Here is an 18,311-nt window from a genome sequence, read left to right as displayed (position 1 = left end):
GAGAAGCTGTGGCTGCCCCATCCCTGGAAGTGTCCAAGACCAGGTTGGATGGAGCTTGGAGCACCCTGGGCTAGTGGAAGGTATCCCTGTCCGTGGCAGGGGGTGGGACTGGATGAGCTTTAAGGTCCCTTCCAACCCAAACTATCCTGTTATTCTGTGATTGTTTCATGGCTATCAAATGTGGGCCCAAAATAAAATTCATCCACTGTATTGGTTTCATGCTGTATTTTGGACACCACCTTCAGCAGAGGCAAGTCCTATCATTCCCTGTGCTGCGTTTCCCTGCCATCCCAGCCATTCCCTGTCCTGGCTGGGAGGGCCTGGGCTGTAAATCACATTTCCCTGTGCGTGTTTGCCCTCCCAAGGGAACAGTGTGGGAGCAGCAGCCCCACGTGCAGCCCCAGGGCAGCACTGGTTAATGAAGGCTCTGTGCACACCCAGGGCAGCCCCGGGCTGTGCAGCCACAAATCCTCCTAATAATGCTGGGTGTCGACAGGGTCAGGAGGTCACCCTAAGCTGGTGTATATCAAACCTTACCAGAAAAAATGCGACTTTAGCTGAGCTGAGCAGTTCCCAGTGGCGCCAATCCTTCTGAGCCCTCATAAAAGGACTGTCTGCAACCATCCACTGCTGAGTAATAACAGCCACTACCAGGCCCCTAAAATTATAAGGACAAATTAAATTGGCCCTTTCCATGTTGTGTGGGACTTAAACATATGTTCCTTTGCTTGTTATAGTAATAGCAGGAAGCTTGGGAGCAGGGTTTTACAACTGGGAGCACTCTGCTGAGGGAAGGCACAGTTAAAGCCGATGGTTGCAGGTTTGGGCAGATTTCAGTGGAAATGCTTTTTGCTTCATGTAATTCTAAATAATAATAATAATAATAATAATAATAATAATAATAATAATAATAATAATAATGCTTTGTTCCCCTTTCCACAGAGTTTTTAGTCTAAGGTCTCAAAATAACTTAGGAACACTAGAAGAAATACAAGGGAATATTATCCCTATGTTACAAATGGGATTGTCTGACAGAGGTTAAAGTAATGGGACTGAGAATGAAAATATCTGCTCTGACCCTTACTCAGTTCCCCAAGCTGGGATTAAAACACGCGAGTCCTTTTCCACAGACCCTCATCATCCCCAGTTTCTGGATTAGATGTTTTCTACATGGCAGACATGTTCTGAATACAGTTTATTGCAATAGTAATGACTGATCAGGCAGGACAGTCATGATATTGAGATATTAGTATTCCAAATGCAGAAACCACAGGAATAAATTCTGGAAAATTTTAAATAAAGCTTTGTAGATATGGGAAGTACTCTTAGATCATGTTCTGATATTCCTTGGATATGCAGATCATCCCAATAAATAAAAAACAGAAGAGGTGAGTCTGGAGGCCAGGCTGGTACAACGCAAATCCCAAATTCCTGGGCCTTGGAGGGACAGAAGATGAGGAGCAGAGGCCTGGCCTGACCCCATTTGTCAAAAGGGAGGGGTGCCTGGGGCTCTTTCAAATGGCTGCTCTTTTCAAATGTGAGGATTAATTTTACTGGCAGAAGAATGTTTTGGATTTTTCAGCTGGTGGGAGAAGGAAACCTTTAATACCCAGCGCGATTCCCTGGTGATCTGAAGGAGAGACTTTATTGAGTGTTTTGGGATCTCCAAGGTCTTGCTGGAGCCTTAGTACTGAAAACAATCTGGGAGCTACTCAGGAAGGGGGATAAATTCACCAGGGACCAGGAAGAGCCCTCAGCGTTGTGCACCTTGCAAGCAATTCCTCATCAGGTCACAGGGAGACACAGATGGCTTTTCCTCAGCTGTGTGACAGCAACTTCAGTCCTCTTTCCATTTCCCTTCTCTTATGGAAACATCCTTTGCCTGCAGAAGAAATCCCTGGGGTTTAATGTCTGATCAGTTTTCTAAGCAGTCTGAAATCTTTCTTATTCTCTTGTTTCTACCTCATTTCTGTAAAATGAGATGAAACTGAACCTGTTATTTTTTTTTCCCCAGTTATTGATGAACAAGCAAATTGGATTAAAAAGATATGAAATGGATGGAAGAAAAGTCCTATTTTATTTTGATGAGGTAATGACTTTGTTTCTTATAAAAAATGACTGAAAGGCAAATAACCAGTGGATAAGGCACAGGTACAGCGTGTTGGTGTTGATGGTCCCTCACAGGTGAGGATCACCTTTAACTGGCCATTTGCTTGAGCCTCATTTGATGCGTGTGAGTTGGAAATCAAAGCATAATGGAGACAGGTGATTACCTTCAGCCCATAGAGCATTTCTAGGCATATATCACTTAGTTTTTGCCTCAAAATAATCTCACTTTCAGGTACAGCTAGCATTGCTAAAGGCAGTTTAATCACACCACAGACCTGAGAGTGGAAGATGAGAGCTCTCTTGGCTTGGTCAGCAGCAGGAAATTGTTAGTTGGTCAACCAGCAGCCTGCTGACAGGAGTGGTGATGGGTGACCAGCTGGAGTGTCAGGTTTGCCATTGTTGTGTGGCAAATATGTGTTTTAAAGGTCGTGTTTTAATTCATCCTGTTTGGCTTGTATTCATTATCTCTGTACTAAGAATTGGAGGGGCCTTCATGCTCAGCATGCTACATTAGAGCACATGTTGTGTTTATTTGTCTCTCTCTTCACTTAAAGTGCAGGTTTTGAATCTTTTACATCATTTCACACAGATTCCCAGCCAGTGCATGACCTGTGTCAAGTTCCAGGCTTTCAGAGAGCACATAGTTGGGAAAACAGCTCCTGTTCCTATCAAAGTGTACGATTACTATGAGCCAGGTATGTGCCTGTTTTCCTCTGATTCCTGCCAGCAGTAGAGCTCCAGGCAGGAGGCTCAGCTGTGATTTCTCCTTCTTCCTGACCTGCAGCTTTTGAAGCCACTCGTTTCTACAATGTGAGTGAGAATAGTCCCTTGGCTCGGGAGCTCTGTGATGGCCCAACCTGCAACGAGGTGGAAAGCTCAGCCAGCCAGTGGGTTGGTAAGTTAGACCAAAGCCACACAGATCTTCTGGAAAATGGAACCCAGAGGCATGCAGAACTCAAAATTATGTTTAGAAAAATGTTCTGTTTTGCTATCTGTGTTAGTGGAAGTTTTACAAAGGTTTGTGGGATTCAGCTGTTAAACTGATGGCACCCAAACAGAGCAATGGTGCTCTTCATGCACCAAAGTGACTATGATTTGCTTCAGAGGCAAGCTATAATGTCTAGTTCTGGAAGAACCTGCACAAGGAGATGTGTCAGTAAACAAAAAGGTAAAAACTCTTTACCGTGCAATTTGGTTTTCTTTCTCTAAAATACCTTGCGATATTGTTCCACAATTAACTGTAGGAAGATCGAACAATTTCATGCATCAGTGAAAGGAATAACTCCCCAAAAACTCTCTGTTCTTCTCTGTGCTCTGTGGCACACAAAATAGTTGCTTTATCCCAAGTCTGGAAGCTGTTGCAATATATGGTTCTTTCAGAAAGGCTTTTTGTAAATTTGTGGTAGAAGTCTTAGGGAATTCAAGATGAAAACTTACATCAGTGAGATATTTCCATTCCATCTTCCCCTTTCCCTGTGCTATGCAAAACTACTGCTTTGGCTGGTTTTGTTTGCCTCCCAGGCTTTGTTCACTCTGGGCCTTGCAACAACATTTTTGGCTGCTTGGAGGACGAGTACTTTGAGCAGTGCCTGTGCTCGCGGGACTGTGGCTACGACGGGGAGCCCGTGTGTGGCTCAGACGGACAGATCTACCCCAACCACTGCCAGATGGAAGTGGCATCCTGCAGGAATAACACCAGGATAGAGCAGATGCCCATGTCTCAATGTTCTGCCTGTAGGTTTCATTCAACTCCCCTTTCGTGATCCTGTTGCTGCAAATCCTTATCTAAGAGAGTGATAATTCCATATCTGTGGCAGGAAAAGGAGGAGAATCTAAATCTCCTCTGTATTATTTTGCTACAGAGGATTAAGTTAGCAGAGCAGCTGCTTTTCAGCTTGAAATAACTGGCTTTCCCTTCTCATATTTTACCAATCAGAATGAATTTAAGAGAAAATTACTGATACCGTTTGATCTGAAATAAATAATTCTAGATAAAAATTGAATCCATGAAATGTAATGTTCTGTGGAGATTCTGCATGGGCTTTCAAGGTGTGTAGCAGCTCAGGAAACTCACTATGCCACCTCTGGAAATGCAAACATTTTCTATAGATGCATTAAGAAATTTTATGACCATTGAGTTTATTTTTCTTTTTATTTGCAGCCAAGAATTTGCCAGAAGAAAGGGAGACACACTCCCACACAGCTGAGCAGCCCAGTGTTCCACAGACTCCAGCAGGTAATACCTTTGCATTTATCCAAGGCCCTTTTCTTTAGCAAGGTCAAAGCTTGTCCTATTCCTGTCTATATATATATATGACTCTCAAACACACTGTAAGTAAAGATGCTGCATTTCTTCATCTTATATAAAAGACAGAATATTCAGAAATCAGGAAATAAATAAAGAGGTCAAGGAAACCATGGATGAGAACTATTCAACAACAGACAGCTCTTCTAGTCCTTTTTCCTTCAGAAAATCTTGCAGGATACCTGCTCAGTTCAGCACATGCAGGATTTAGGTGATCGTTCATCGGAGTAGCAGGTGACTCTCCTATTTTCTCAGCCTTGCGGTGTTTGAACAACACACACTCTGTGATCTTTTCTTCCACTATTAATCTGGAAAGATCACATTTAAAACCAGGCTGTTGTGTAATATGTTCCAACAAACAACTGGACAGGACCTGACAACAGCCCAAACCATTGCAAGAACCAGGATCCAGGTGGATTAACTTTGTCCCTTAAGTTCTGTACAAAAGTGGAGCTGGCAGCCTTGATTCTCTCTGAGATGCTGTTTGAAATAAAGGGCCTTAGTGAGCAAAACTGTTAAGGTCAGTAGATAGAGTAGCCAGGAATTTGGCTGCTCATTTTATTTGGTGCTTATGTTCATGCACTTTTTCCAAGACTTATGTCGAACTTGCTCATGGCTTACAATAAATCTCATCAAGAAGCAGTGGAGGGTCAATAGAATAGCTTGTTTCATGCCGTTTCTAGTAAATAAACTGGACTAGATTTTTCCTGGCTGCTTTCCGCTCATTAATTTTCCCCTGGCTTCTAACTCTCCTGACAAATCGGTAAAACAAATTTAATTCTTCAAGAGAAGTCTCCGTGCCTTCTCATGTCCTCCTTGTGCACAAAGCTCAGAGTACACATGCCCAGTGTGAGTCTCCAGCCTGTTCTTTCCCTTCTGAGCAGCAGCTGATAATTTTCCTTATTAAGTGTAAAAACATAGTGAATATTCCATTATTACTGTTTCTATAGGTCATTCAGTCTTAGTGTTTGATGTCTGTCCTGCTTTCCCTCCCTTTTCTTCTGGACTAATTGTGAATATATATGAGATTGCAGGCTGTTGGGGATAACTGAGATGAGGGTTTGTTGCCTTTTATTCCATGCACATACCATGAACTCAGCACGGAAACTCTGCAATCTGAACCCTTTAAAGCAGCATTCCCAAACTGCTCTGTGGGGCGCTGCTGGAATGCAAGGCCATACTAAGTGTTTTGCTGCTTCTCTACAAAATGAGGCTGCAATTACATTATTTTCAAGTAAAAATGTGGTAGTAAAAATATGGTTACCTGGGGAAAAAAATTGTGGAACTTGTGGTAGTCCACGATCTAAAAATGTTCAGAACACAGAAATGTTCAGAACACAAAAATGTTCAGAAAGCACAGACCTCCTGACATTTTCTAGAAGTTTTATCTTGCAGTTCTCTCCTCTGGACAATTGGCAGCCACCCACCCCAGAGTCACAGCCCATTTGGTGTGGCATATGTGCTGTGAGAGTACCCTGTCAGTGTCTCAGATTATTTTCTGAAATAATCTGCATTAAAGTGTCTGTCAAAAGAAAATACTCCTCTGGTTTCTGTTCTGAATGGACAGAAGCAGCATTGGCTCAGGAGGATATTTAAGAGCAAAAGGGGAAATTCTGATTTCTGTGTGTGGCATTGTCATACAGATTTTAGATGAACAAACCTGAGTGGCATGAGGATGTTTGTCAAAGCACAAGCACTTGGAGCTGGTTTTGTCCTGGAATCTGGGAGTTTTGAGTCTCCTGGCAGGCAGACCCTGGAGCTGTGAGCAGCCATGGCAGAGTGAGCATTCAGAAATAAACCTGAGTAAATCCTGCATCAGGAAAAGGGCCCAGCATGTGATTTTCATTAATCCCCTGGGCTCCTCTCAGGTCAAGCACACAGGACATGAATCATAGTGTAACAGATGAATGAATCCCTCCCCACACATGGCTCTCATGGGCTCACTGCTCCGGCAGCACTGGAGCATGAGATTGGTTTAAGTCAGCTCATGTGCTCTGGGCTTCCAGGGAGAGCTCTGATGAGCCATGCCTAAAGCTGCAATTTCCTAGAAGGATACAAAACTCCAGGAAGCCAAATCAAGCTTAGGGCAGGTTGGTTGAAAAACTGCCTGAGTGTGTTAATCTTCAGGAAATACCATGTTCTTGGAGAAGCGTGTGGTGTTTGTATTGTCTGGAATCCTCCTGGCTTTGCCATGAGACTTTTGCAGATCATCTTGGGCTGATGGATGTTTTCACTGGAGCTCTTGTCCATGTTACCCAGCAGTGGGAATAACGAGCCAGCTGCCACCCAGCAGTCAGTGGGAACTGAGTGGGAAATGTGTTGGGGCTCCCTCTGGCACTCACAGACTCAGTGCAGTTCCAAACACACCAGTGGGTTTGGTAGAATAAACCCCAGCTTTGGAGTTAAGCAGTATAGATGGTCCTGAAAAATCTTGTAGCACCCAGCTCTTGTCAGAGTATCTGAAAATGCCTTTCCAAAGTCTGCAGTGAGGGAGAAATGGGCTGAGGTTTCATCTTAAAACTGCAGCCTTTTTTTTGTACATATGGGTGGATCCTCTTTACATCTGTAGATTCTCTTGACTGAGAGGAAAGTGTGCACGGTGACAGGACTCAGCTGAAACTACTCTTGTCTGAATACCCTTCTTTAGCTGTTCTTTCTCACAGGTGAATTACTGAGTCTTTAAAGAATGAAGCAGGATTTTGATGAGTAGCATGGACCCACCTCTGGCTGTCAGCACTGAAGCTGTGCTGGTGTTCCTTCACAATCTGTTGCAGTCCTATTTGTTTGGACTGAAAGCCCTTGGAGCAGGAGCTGTCTTATGAACAAGAGTATCAGAATCTCAGTGCCTTTCTGGCTGTGGCTTTCCTGAGATCACTGTCACACTTGTCTACAAAGATTTGAGTGGATTTTAGAGCCTCAAGGATCCTCTGTAACTCTGATATCACCTCTCTTATGAGGTGGTGCTTTGATTGCTTTCATAGATCATTAGCTCTGTTCTGAAACTTCCTAAACCTTCCCTGCCAAAAGCATTAAATATAGAGCCAATGTACAGCCAGTGATGTTGGAGGACAATATGTTGACATCACACTGATGTGGTTCTGCATGGATTTGTTAGAAAAGCAATATCCAAGTGTGGGCAGCAGTACTGGGGGTATCAGGGAGCCCACTCAGGCTCGGGTCTCTGACCCCCCGCCCTCTCCCCACATGTTATTTTCACAGCTCTGCTCCAGCAGTTTGAAGGGCCAGTAGCTGGGAGAAAATTCTAGATGGAATTATGATACTTTTATTTGGTGCTGGTGTTACTTTTCAAAAAATTAAACACGATCAACTGGACCAGCTCCTACCAGGAACACCAGTGTGAGCTCTGCTTCCAGGTGGAGTCATCCCCAGCTCTCCTTACTGGCCAGTGTTATCCCTGGGGTTACACTGCTCTTTCAGGATTGATTGAACTGGCAAGGGGCCACTTTTCCCTTCACCCCATCGCTGCTCAGCAAACATTGGCTTCGGCACAAACATTTGGGGATGGGGGGAGTGGTTTGTGTGCAGCAGGAAACGCTGGCCTTTCCTCTTTGCTTTGACTCCAGGTCTGAATTCCTGGGAAGAGTGAGGCCTGTAATGTTGATTCCATCCCTGCTGGACAGCAATCATCCATTCATACAACCATCTCATGATCTGGCAGGTTCCCATATGGAGAAGGCCAGGAAGGAGTGAACACAGAGACTGACTGATGTTGCTTTGGGCCGAGCCTGTTGCTGGGAGGATGTGGGAGGCAACAGGGAAGATCCTTCAGATATTTTATTCCTAGAGAACAAACATTTTCAAAGGCCTTGATGAGTATTCTCCTAAAATAAAGCCAACTTTGTGGGGGTGGGGGACTTTTCCTCCCTGCAGTAACTCTGCTCCAGTGGTTGCTTTGGTTTGGATTAGAGTACACAGACAGCAAACAGGAAGGATGGGCAGCTGAGGCAGCTGGCTCAAGGAACAGTTTAGAAAACACGGACCTACTAATGTTCCTATAAGTTTTGTCTTGCAGTTCTGCCCTCTGGACAGTGGACAGCCACCCACCTCAAAGGCACAGCCCATTTTGTGTGGGATCTGTGCTGTGAGAGTGCCCTGCCAGTATCTCAGGATGGGCTGATAATGCATTTGTCTTACTGTGTACAGCCCTCAGGGTGACTGGTCCAAACTTCAGCACCTCGGTGAATTCCATACTAGAAAAGGAGACTTTCCCCTCCCTTTTTTAACTCCTTTCCCCCTCTTTTTCCCTTATTTCCCCCCTTTTTCCCCCTCTCCTCCCCTTATCCCCTCCTTCCCTCCCTTTTCCTCCTTTTCCCCCTTTTCCTCATTCCCCCCTTTTTTTTTCCTTCCCCCTTCTTTTTTTTTCCTTCCCCTTTCTTTTTTTTTCCTTCCCCCTTCTTTTTTTCTCCTTCCCCCTTCTTATTTTCCTCCTTCCCCTCTTTTCCCTTTTTTTCTTTCCCCTTTTCCCATTTTTACCCCCATTTTTTTTCCACTGCCCAGGTCTTATGGTCTTACACCGGGAAGCTGAAAAATCCAGTTTTGTAGCAGCTCTTCTCCTGGGCTGTGAGTTCAAGCAAACCCGTGCAGGTCCAGTGACACGTGGCCTCACCCCTTCCTTCTCCTGTCGTTCTCCTTCTCTGTGGTGCAAAATGTGATGCAGAAATGCAGTTCCTTTGGCTAAACTTGGACTCTGGTTCCCTCCACAGCTGAGGGAGGGCCCCCTCTCCACACAGACCTGTCCTACTACTCCTATGAGTACGACCCTGACCCCTTTGCTGCAGAACCCGATGTGTTTGAGGTGGAGGCAGAGCTGACAACAGGGCGCACCTTCAGGGAAGGGGATGGAATCCAGGGAGAGGTGACCATGGCAGAATGGTGAGCCCAGGGTGAGTCATAAATCTTCTTTGAGACTCAACCTATCATGTCCTGGGTCAGATGTGTTTACTTCCTCAAAAGGGGCATTTTTACACTTCCCTCTTTAGCAAGGAATCCCTGGGAATGGGATCTTGAAAGGCTTTGTGGCTCCATCCCCAGCAGAACAATCTCTGAAGCTTTTCCCTGCCCAGCTCCGGCGATGTCTCCCCAAGACACATAACTTGTCTTCACTGTGTTCTCTTTTCAACAGAAATCTATAATTTAAACCAAGAGAAGAGGCTCAGAATCAACTCCTGTATGAGTTTGTTCCTCCAGATGACCTGCTGCAGAACACAAACTGAATGATGAAATGATGACTACTTCCTGATGCCCTCAGAACTGTTGGCTTTGCTGCCCCATGGGGTGAATCCGGAGCTCTAAGGGGGACACTCAGCATGATTTTTCTGTTGATTTTCCTGCCTTTTGTGCATTCTCCTTGGAGCCCTTCCAATGATGGGAGACCAATATGCTGTGCCCTTTAGGTGAGAAAAATAGGGGCTGGAATTCAAACCTATAGAGCATTTCCAAGTGTTTTCTCTGCTATCAGGATATACTGCAAGTGCCATTTCCTAGATACATTTAGAAGCTAAGTCCAGGCCTTGTGCTTAGCTGAACTGCTGTTTGAGGAAAGATGGCTGAGAAGTTTTTGCTCAAATTATAATAATAAAAATCAGTGTGTTTTGCTAATTATGACATAGCAAGAGGCTAATTATCTTTCCCAGCCTGTAAGTCTGCTGCACCCACAAGAGAGACACTTCCCTGTGGCTCCATGTTCAGAGAAGCTGTTGGGAGGTACATTTTACCAGAGAAAACTGGAATCCATTGCCAGGGCTGAAAGGCTTTGTGCCTACCTTATGTCTGCAGGCTCAGGTGGGAGTTTTCCAACTCCAGCAGTGACGAGGATTAGGTGGGGGAACCGTCTTTGTGTTGCACTATGTGCTGATAGGGGCTGCTTGCAGCCTTCTCAGCCCTTTCCTCCTCGAACCTTGGCATGAAAATGAAGCTGACCGAGGCACAGTCCTTTTAAATGTTTGCCTGACTTCACCAATCCCTTTTATTCTGCTCCCACTGGGATCCAGCACAATGGTTGTTCTGCTCATGGTACTCTCTGCCCAGCCCAGGATCTGCTGGCCGGTACCAATCCCTGGGGTCACAAGCTGGACTCCCTTAGTCTGACCTGCCCCAAGCAACGTGGCAAAACTAAAAACAAAAGCTTTGTGTTTCCAAAAGTGTAGGAGGCCAAGATTTTTTAGTTTCCCTTCCTGCCTGGAGCAGCATTGTTCTCCTTGGAGGAGTTACATGCAATTGCCTTTTGCAAAATAGTGTTAATATTTTATCTTACCACTTCTATTGTTACCAGGACCCAGAGCAGGGTGGAAACTGCTTTTGAGGGTGTTTATTGGTGAATGGAAACAGAAAAAAGCCCAGCTCCATTCATTTTTAGGGCTTGTTTACACAGGAACCATGACAAGAATATATCCCAGTATAGATATTCCATTCCAGAATAAAGGCAAGTTTATTCCAGAAAAATGTCCACATGGGGACAGACCAGGAGGTATCCCAGAGGTTAAGCATGTGTAGTTTCCAGTCTTTTTTGTTTGGGACCAGACATTTGCAGAATGTAGTTGACATGATAAAGGTCTGGGTCTTGAAGTTCCCAGAAATTTCAGAGCTGCTTTGTTGGCAAGTTTTTTCATGGCTGCTCCGAGCTCTCCTCACGGGATCTTGGCATGGCTGCTGCTCTGGGTGCCCACTGCTGCCCTGCTGAGGGGTTTGCCACATGTCCTGGGTATGCAGGGGGGGGAGATCTGTCCTCCCTGTGTCTGCACAGCACAGTGGAAGCACTGGTGGCTGCATTCCTGCCTGGCAGGTAAATAAAGACCTTCAAACTAAATTCCATCTCCTGTAAGCAGCTGACCTGGCTAGACACTGGTTATTGTGTACACACATAGGGCTGAGTCAATATTTATCCCCTGGGTAAATAACAGACCTACTGTGAGCTGCAACAGGATTTTTTTTTTCCCTTTTCTAAATCTGAAAGCTGCACAATACAAACCCTGCTCTTTGCTGGTTCAGGCTTCAGCTGTTTGGTGCTGTGAGTGTGGGAGAATGAGACAGTCACCCTGCTAATGTCTGTGATTGGCTTCCCCTAAAAGTGGGGCCTATGCTCGGGATTCTTCAGTCTCCTGTCCTCAGTCACTTTCTGGCTGGACTTTCCTGCTCTCATCCATTGTGCATCTTTGTATATCCATTGAGAGATGTTTGAAATAATTTTCCATTGCTTGGTCTTCTCATAGGTCCTTGGGCAGTCAGACATCCCCCTTGGGGATGAGGAGGTGAAGGTGGGGAGTTTCAGCCAAGTATTAAACCTGACTTTCTTCACTTTCCTCAGGCTCTGGTACATGCAATGTCCTAATTCCAGATTCAGACACCTCCTTGTTTCTGCCAGGTAAATAATTTCAGCTGGTGGTGCCAGCCCATCAATCATAGCCCTGTCTGAGGGATCTGTGTGTGCCTGTGCACTCACCTGCTAAAGGCAGAGGAGTCTTACTTCTGTTTTGCAATTCAAAGTAAAGCCAGAGAGACCTGGGCCCTCAGAAGGCAAAGGCAGAGCAGCCTTAGAGCCAGACAGAGCAGTTCAGTGTGTGGGAGGTGATGGGACAGGATTTCTGGATCCTGCCTTCATCTCCAGTGCTTCTCCTCACCTTTGGCACTTTCAGGGCAAGCACATCTGCTCTTGGCAACCTCTGCCTCCCCTGACTCTCGCCACACCAAACCAGTTCCTTTCTGTACTGAAAAAAAAAGTCATTTTATTTAAGGAATTGCATAAAGGAACCTGCACTTACACCATTGTGGTTGCCTTTCCCCTCTTCACAGGAGTAAAGGAGCAGGTCTCTGCTCTCTTCTTCTCCACCCTAGTTCATGGTCCCTCTGTCCAGAGCTTTCCCCTGTCCCACATTTGCTCTTCATGTTTCTTGTCATCATCATTAATTCTTATCTAGGAAAAAATAATTCTAGATTATTTTTTCTCCATTCTTCAACATCTTACTTGGAATACAGACACTCTTTAGGCCTGGGGCCCCGAGAACCACTGGACACAGCACAGCTGTATCAGACTCCAAGCTGTTCACAGGCTTTGGTCCAGTTCTCCCTCTGGAGCTAATAAGTCACACTCCTGTCCCTGAGAGCGCACAAGGACATCCCAGCACTGAGAACTCAGGCCCCCGCTTTGTGCACATCAGCCAGTCATAGTTTGGAGTGAAGGATTGATTTTGTTTCTTTTTTTCACCAAGGAAAAGACAAACTGGGTCCTGGAAAGCCAAGGCCAGCAAGGCCAGCAGGTTGTTTCTGCCTCAAAAACAAATTTGCCTCCCTCTGTCAGAGAGATGTTTCTCCTTTCCTTTCCCTGATGGTCCCTCACTGCAAAAGGAGAAAAGTGCCAGTGGGTTTGTAAGACACAGAAAAAGCTTCTTCCATTGAGTTACTGAATAGCTGCAGCAGTGCTAGTTATCAGTGATTGATGCTTCCAGTCCTTTCAAGGAGATTAATATTTATATATTTGTAACTGTACATTATGCAGAGTAATCATTACCATGGTATTTATTTTAAAGCAATGGTTCCCTTGTTCTTTCTTGTCCTAGTGTTTTGGTCTTGCCTCTTTTCCTCCTTCCTAATAAGCCTCAGTAGAAAACAAATACCAGAAGAATGTTCAGCTTGCTTGGTGAACATCATTAACATACCAGCACTTGCTTTGCTGACTGTTGCCTTTTAATGCACAATAACCTGGTTTTCATTATTGTGAATAGAGCAACTATTTAGAAAAACCTCAGCTTGGGTTGGGTTTGTGGTTTTTTCAATACCTGCTGTTTCTGAGTCCCCACAGCCCTGGATGCCCCAGGGCTCCTGGTCAGCACCTGGTGCATCCCCTGCACCCGGAGACTGGCTCTAGTCTTTCACCTGCCCTTTGCCCCTCCCCCCGCCCCCAGATACATGCAAGCAGTTCTCTGACCATTTTTGTTTTGTTCACACAAATCTTAGCAAGTCTGAGTCCAGAAAAGTGTTTGTTTTAGATTCTGATAAATATTTTATTAAAAACTTATTTTAAGACAATCTTGTCTGCCTCTTTTTATTCACGCTGTCAAGTCTGTACCAGGAAAACCATAAAATTCAGGGACTTTAAGGAGGGTTATTGTTCATTTTCTACCTTGCTTCTTACTGGGCCTATGCCCCAGTTGTGTCTGAGAGATGAGCCTGTTGCAGTTTGATAAATATGGTGAATTTGCAACAGATTCCAATAAGCAACAAGCCTGAGCATGTCTTTCAGCTTTTGGTTGTGGGTGACATTACACAAAAGAAGTATGGAGTCCTAGAGCAAGAGTTTGCTCAATTCCTACTTTAATATTGCCCTTCAAGAGACATAATTTTTTTAAAAAATCCATTAATACAATCTTTGCCCCAAAGAAATTATGGATGTCAAGGGTCATTTGCAAAAACAGGGATGAGTGAATGGGATTTCTGCACTTGTTACCAACAATGAGCTGACATTACTGTGGGGTTGCTTATGAATCAAGCCAAGAATGTCTTTCCTAGAAAAGCCAGTGCTCTACATTCTCTTGACTGTTTCAGTCCAGGAGAGTATCTTTTGAAACTTTTGAATCTTTTGAAATATAGAAATTTGGTTTTGCAATGCCTGGTCTTTTTCAGTTTTAGGTGAAGGGAATATGTGTTTAAGGAGCAGGAGCAGAGCTAGAAGGCAGAGAGCAATCAGCTGGCAGGGTCAGAAGAAGCAACCCCGGGTGTATCAAGCAAGAATATCCCTGGTGATACCTGACCAGGTGAGAAGCTGCAGTGTCCCAGTAGTTGATGTATGAGTTCAGCACTAAGCATCTCACACCACAAAGAATCCCACAGACCAGGTTTATTCACTCTTTGCTGTGCAGACAGGAAAAAGGACTTGGCTCCTGGAAGAAACTTGTGGAATTCCAGTGTTGTCTTCATCTTTATCCCCACTGTGTGTTGGGAGAGCCCTGGGAGCAGGAGCTGGGTTGGGGGCTTTACACCAGGGAGTGTTTGGAACGGGGGAGTGTTTCCTTGGAGAACTTGGAGGTCTTCAGGGAAGTGCTGTTTTGCTTGCTGCTCCTGAAGAACCTTTTCCTGACCTTATCCCTGAAGTCTTCTGACACATAGTAGTAGACAAAGGGGTCAGCACAGCTATTGCACGTGCTGATGGCCAGGCTCACCATGTAGCTGATGTAGAGCTTCCCGTACAGCCTGGAGCAGTAGCTGGAATAGTGACCCAAGAGCAGAACGTTGCTGGGAGTGTAGAAGGCCACGAGGGTGAACACCACGAGCGCCGTGAGCTTCATGGGGTAGGAGTAGCGCTTCCCCCCGTGCAGGAGGACGCGCAGCACGGAGCAGTAGCTGAACAGCACCACCAGCAGCGGCAGCAGGAAGGCGCAGGCGATCAGGCACACGAAGTAGTAGAAATAATACCCGTCATCCTCATGCCTGGGCAGGACGTCGTGACAGAGGGTGAGGTCTGCCCCGAGCAGGGGGTAGGACTGCTGCTGCAAGGCCAGGGGCAGGGTGAGCACAGCCGAGCAGAACCAGACAGTGACACAGGTCCAGGCGGCGAAGGCAGGGGTGCGGAAGGCACGGGAAGAGAAGGGATGGACCACAGCCAGGTAGCGGTCCACGCTGATGCAGGTGAGCAGCAGCACCGAGCAGTACATGTTCCCGTAGAACAGAGCCGTGGTGAGCCGGCACAGCCCTTCCCCGAAGGGCCAGTCATTCCCCAGGAAATAGTAGGAAATCTTGAAGGGCAGCACCAACATGAGCAGCAGGTCTGCAGCAGCCAGGTTCATCAGGAACACGGTGGAGGTGAGCCTCTCTGCCCTGGTGGCCAGGACGCACAGGGCTAGCCCGTTGGAGGGGAGCCCCACCAGGAACACGAGGGTGTAGAGGGCAGGGATGAGGCGTACAGTGAGGGCACTGCCCAGCTGGGAACGTGTGGCCTCGGGGATCAGCAGGTATGTGATGTTGTTCACGGTGGCCTTGTCCCCAGGGATGGCTCGGGGACATGGGGTGGTCTCTAGCGTCTTGTCCTGGTCGTTGGTGCTATTCTGAGAGTAATCTGAGAGACAAGGTAGCCTGTAATTCACTCATCCACAGTGCTCACCCCAAAGGCTGCTCTTTGCCATTTCTGTTGGGACCCCTGGAACTGGCAGTACTCTGGAAAGACTGGTGTGTGGTGGGGAGAAAAACTTGACTGACAGACAGAGTCACCTCAGCAACCTTTCGGAGAATGGACCCAATTCCTTTGCCATGTGGTTTCCCACAGCTCACAAGTGACTGTGGTGCTGTACAACCATCAGCAGGCCTGGGAGACCAGAGAGCAACTCCTCTGTCTGGCTTTCACAAGAATCTGAAAGTCTGGAGCCATTCCAGTGTAAAGTCATTACTGTGGGAGTCTAAATTTGGCTTTCAAGTGCTCTGTTTTACTGCTCTGTTTTTTCTTTCTAGTTTCTTCCACCCCAGCTTCCTTCTCTGCCATATCACCTCTGTCACCTCCTGTCACCTCCTGCTTCAGCTAGAGCCTGCACAAAGCTCAATCAGAGTGTGCTGCCATGTAAACTCATTAAAAAATGAGTTTTCAGGGATCTTATAAAGGTACCAAACACCCAGTACTTCAACAAACAGCAATTTTTCACCCAGAGACACACACTCACCATCGTAGTCCTGAGAGGCCACACGGAGTCCCCAGAAGGCACAGCACAGTAGGAGCCTGTGAGACATCCACCCATTCCCAAGGTTCCCCATCCTGGTGCAGGATCCAGTGCCCCACTGCAGTGTCAGAGCTCTATGGGAATTGCAGCACCAGCGACCCTGCTTACGCATTTCCTTTGGTTAGTCCTTAACTCACGGAAGCAAGAGGCAGATCCCAGAATGATGAGGTTTTGGGGGCTGTCAGAGCCTGCGCTGCCCAAGCAGACACAAGCCCAGTGTCAGAGGGGCACTGGGAGGGGCATAAGAATCTAGATCCGAACTGTACCAGGGCTGTACTTCATCATCAGAGCTCGATGATGCCTTGAGTGACTCATTTGGGTCTCCTTCCTGCTCCGGGATATTCTTGGAAAGCATCCTTCCCCCACAGAGACCCAAGTGGCTCTGGGGGAGATCCAGATCTTTTCCCACGTGCTAGTTCACAGTGTTCTCTAGTCTCACAAACAGGAAAATAGAGCTGAGGATCAGACAGACCTCCCCAGCTCCCAGGGATTATATGGGGGTCTTGCAGACTCGTGGTCTGGCAGTTGAAGGTTTTTAGTGTCAGCCTTGCAGCCTCCAGACCAGGCTTGGCCCTTCAGAGGTCTGCTCCTTTATTTCTGCTCCTGCTCCCTGACTAAACAGGGGATGGAGCTCCTGCACCTTCTCAATTTTACTGCAGAGGGTGATTAAAAGTCTTCTGGGTTGGAGCTATTTGTACTTGAAAGAACCAGCAGGAGCACCATGCCATACCAAAGGCAAGTGGCAAAGTGAGGGAGGACACTTGTGCTTCCTCTGATAAACCTGAACAGGGAGAGCAGCTCCATCCAGCAGGAAAGGGGCCTGAGAAGGGCTCAGGAAATCCCTGCAGTTGGGTAGATAATGGTGAGTTCCAGTCACTCTTGCCCCAGAAAAGCATGTTTCCCAAAGCTGTGTAGTTCCACCCTGGAGTACTGAGCTCTCTCCCTGGGTTTGGAGCTCGGAGCAGCATATGGAGCTGCCACAGACCTGCTGGTTGTACCCAGAGGACAACTCAGATAATGCTGGAAGAGGCACTGGCAGATGTTACCTGAGCCTTTAAGATCCTTTGCTGCCCGGTCCCCTTTCTCTAACCCCTTGAGCAAGTCCCTTCTGTGCTCTGCCCTGCACAGCAGCACTGGGAAGCTCCCAAATCCTCTCTCATCTCCTTTGTTGGAGCCCAGTGTGGTCAGCAAGCAGATGGGCCAATGGGACAGTGTCTCATGGATGGAGAGGGTGCTGGTTTTTAGGTTCTTGCTCTTCAGTCCTTGCCTGGCTCTGCAAGGGAGGAAGGAAAGGAGCTGAAGCCCAGCAGTAGGAACTGTAAATTTGGCAACCTGAGGAGCAGCTCGTTTCTTTCTCCTCAGCTTATGAATGGCCTCTTCTTTAAAGGTTGCAAATCTGAGCCTGGCTGATGTTTGATGAGATTCTTCTATTCCAAGGAGAAAATGATCCTATTTCCTTTGCTTTCACCATATTCCCACATCCTTGTGCCGAGTGTGTCGAGAGGTGGAGTTCCACTGGCCGGGAGAGGGAAGATACAATGTTAGATGTTTTGCTTTTGTGATTCTCTCAGGATTTATGAACAACCATTACAGAATGACTCATGTGGCCACATATTTTCCATGCCTCAGCCAGGATCCTTTCCATGGTCTGTATGCAAAAAATTATCCATAATCAGGTTCAGATAGTGTGCAAATCACAGCCCTGCTTCCTATAGTCAGGTCTCTGGAGTGGAGCACAGAGAGGTTACTCATCACTGCATCCTTCATTTTTCAGATGCTGTGTGATCTTTAGTGACTGCCTTAGATGCAGAACAGCTTGCTTGAAACTTCCAGTGCCAGAGGTTTGTCACGGCTTGTTAACATCTCTTTAAGTCGTGTGATCCTTGCCCTGCGGGGTAACAATTTGGTTTTCAAGTAATTCATTGTGCAATAGATCATCTCCTGGGAGCTGGCTCTTTTTTATTCCACGGCTCTGAACCCAAAAGATGTAATGCTGGAATACAGGCTGGGGACTTGAAAGCTCAGAGGGAGGGTAGGAACACCACCTGGCCTGTCTCATTTATCTTTAAGGCTTGGAAGAGCAAACTTTGGTAGGGAAATGATGGGACTCTGTTCCAGCAGCTCCAGTGGGTTCCTGAGCTAAAGGCAGCAGGTGAGAGGACAGAAATCTCAGGGCAGGG

General features: G+C 46.5%; 2 protein-coding genes across 5 annotated transcripts in view; one reads left to right on the top strand and one right to left on the bottom strand.

The window, feature by feature from the left end:
* Positions 1 to 13,456, top strand: part of CPAMD8 (C3 and PZP like alpha-2-macroglobulin domain containing 8) — a 55,456-nt gene extending 42,000 nt beyond the window's left edge. For 2 of the 4 annotated variants that reach the window (XM_064637024.1, XM_064637023.1), the window contains exons 37-43: positions 2,015 to 2,089; positions 2,699 to 2,804; positions 2,894 to 3,004; positions 3,631 to 3,843; positions 4,271 to 4,345; positions 9,139 to 9,318; positions 9,558 to 9,673. In XM_064637024.1, coding sequence (XP_064493094.1) covers positions 2,015 to 2,089; positions 2,699 to 2,804; positions 2,894 to 3,004; positions 3,631 to 3,843; positions 4,271 to 4,345; positions 9,139 to 9,311 — 753 coding nt within the window. In that variant the 3' untranslated portion in view covers positions 9,312 to 9,318; positions 9,558 to 9,673. The other 2 variants (XM_064637025.1, XM_064637026.1) reach the window with 2 other exon arrangements.
* On the bottom strand, positions 13,407 to 17,951 carry F2RL3 (F2R like thrombin or trypsin receptor 3). The gene is made up of 2 exons (XM_064637027.1): positions 16,075 to 17,951; positions 13,407 to 15,479 (listed from the first exon to the last, which is right to left on the bottom strand). The coding sequence occupies exons 1-2, from the start codon at positions 16,241 to 16,243 to the stop codon at positions 14,401 to 14,403; spliced, it is 1,248 nt and encodes a 415-aa protein (XP_064493097.1). The 5' UTR covers positions 16,244 to 17,951; the 3' UTR covers positions 13,407 to 14,400.
* Between the last annotated feature and the right edge of the window lie 360 nt (positions 17,952 to 18,311).

This window comes from Pseudopipra pipra, chromosome 27 (assembly GCF_036250125.1).
Source record: "Pseudopipra pipra isolate bDixPip1 chromosome 27, bDixPip1.hap1, whole genome shotgun sequence".
In the NCBI taxonomy this organism is placed as follows: Eukaryota; Metazoa; Chordata; class Aves; order Passeriformes; family Pipridae; genus Pseudopipra; species Pseudopipra pipra.
Note: the sequence above shows the minus strand (reverse complement) of the source record. Positions and strands in the feature narration are given on the sequence as shown.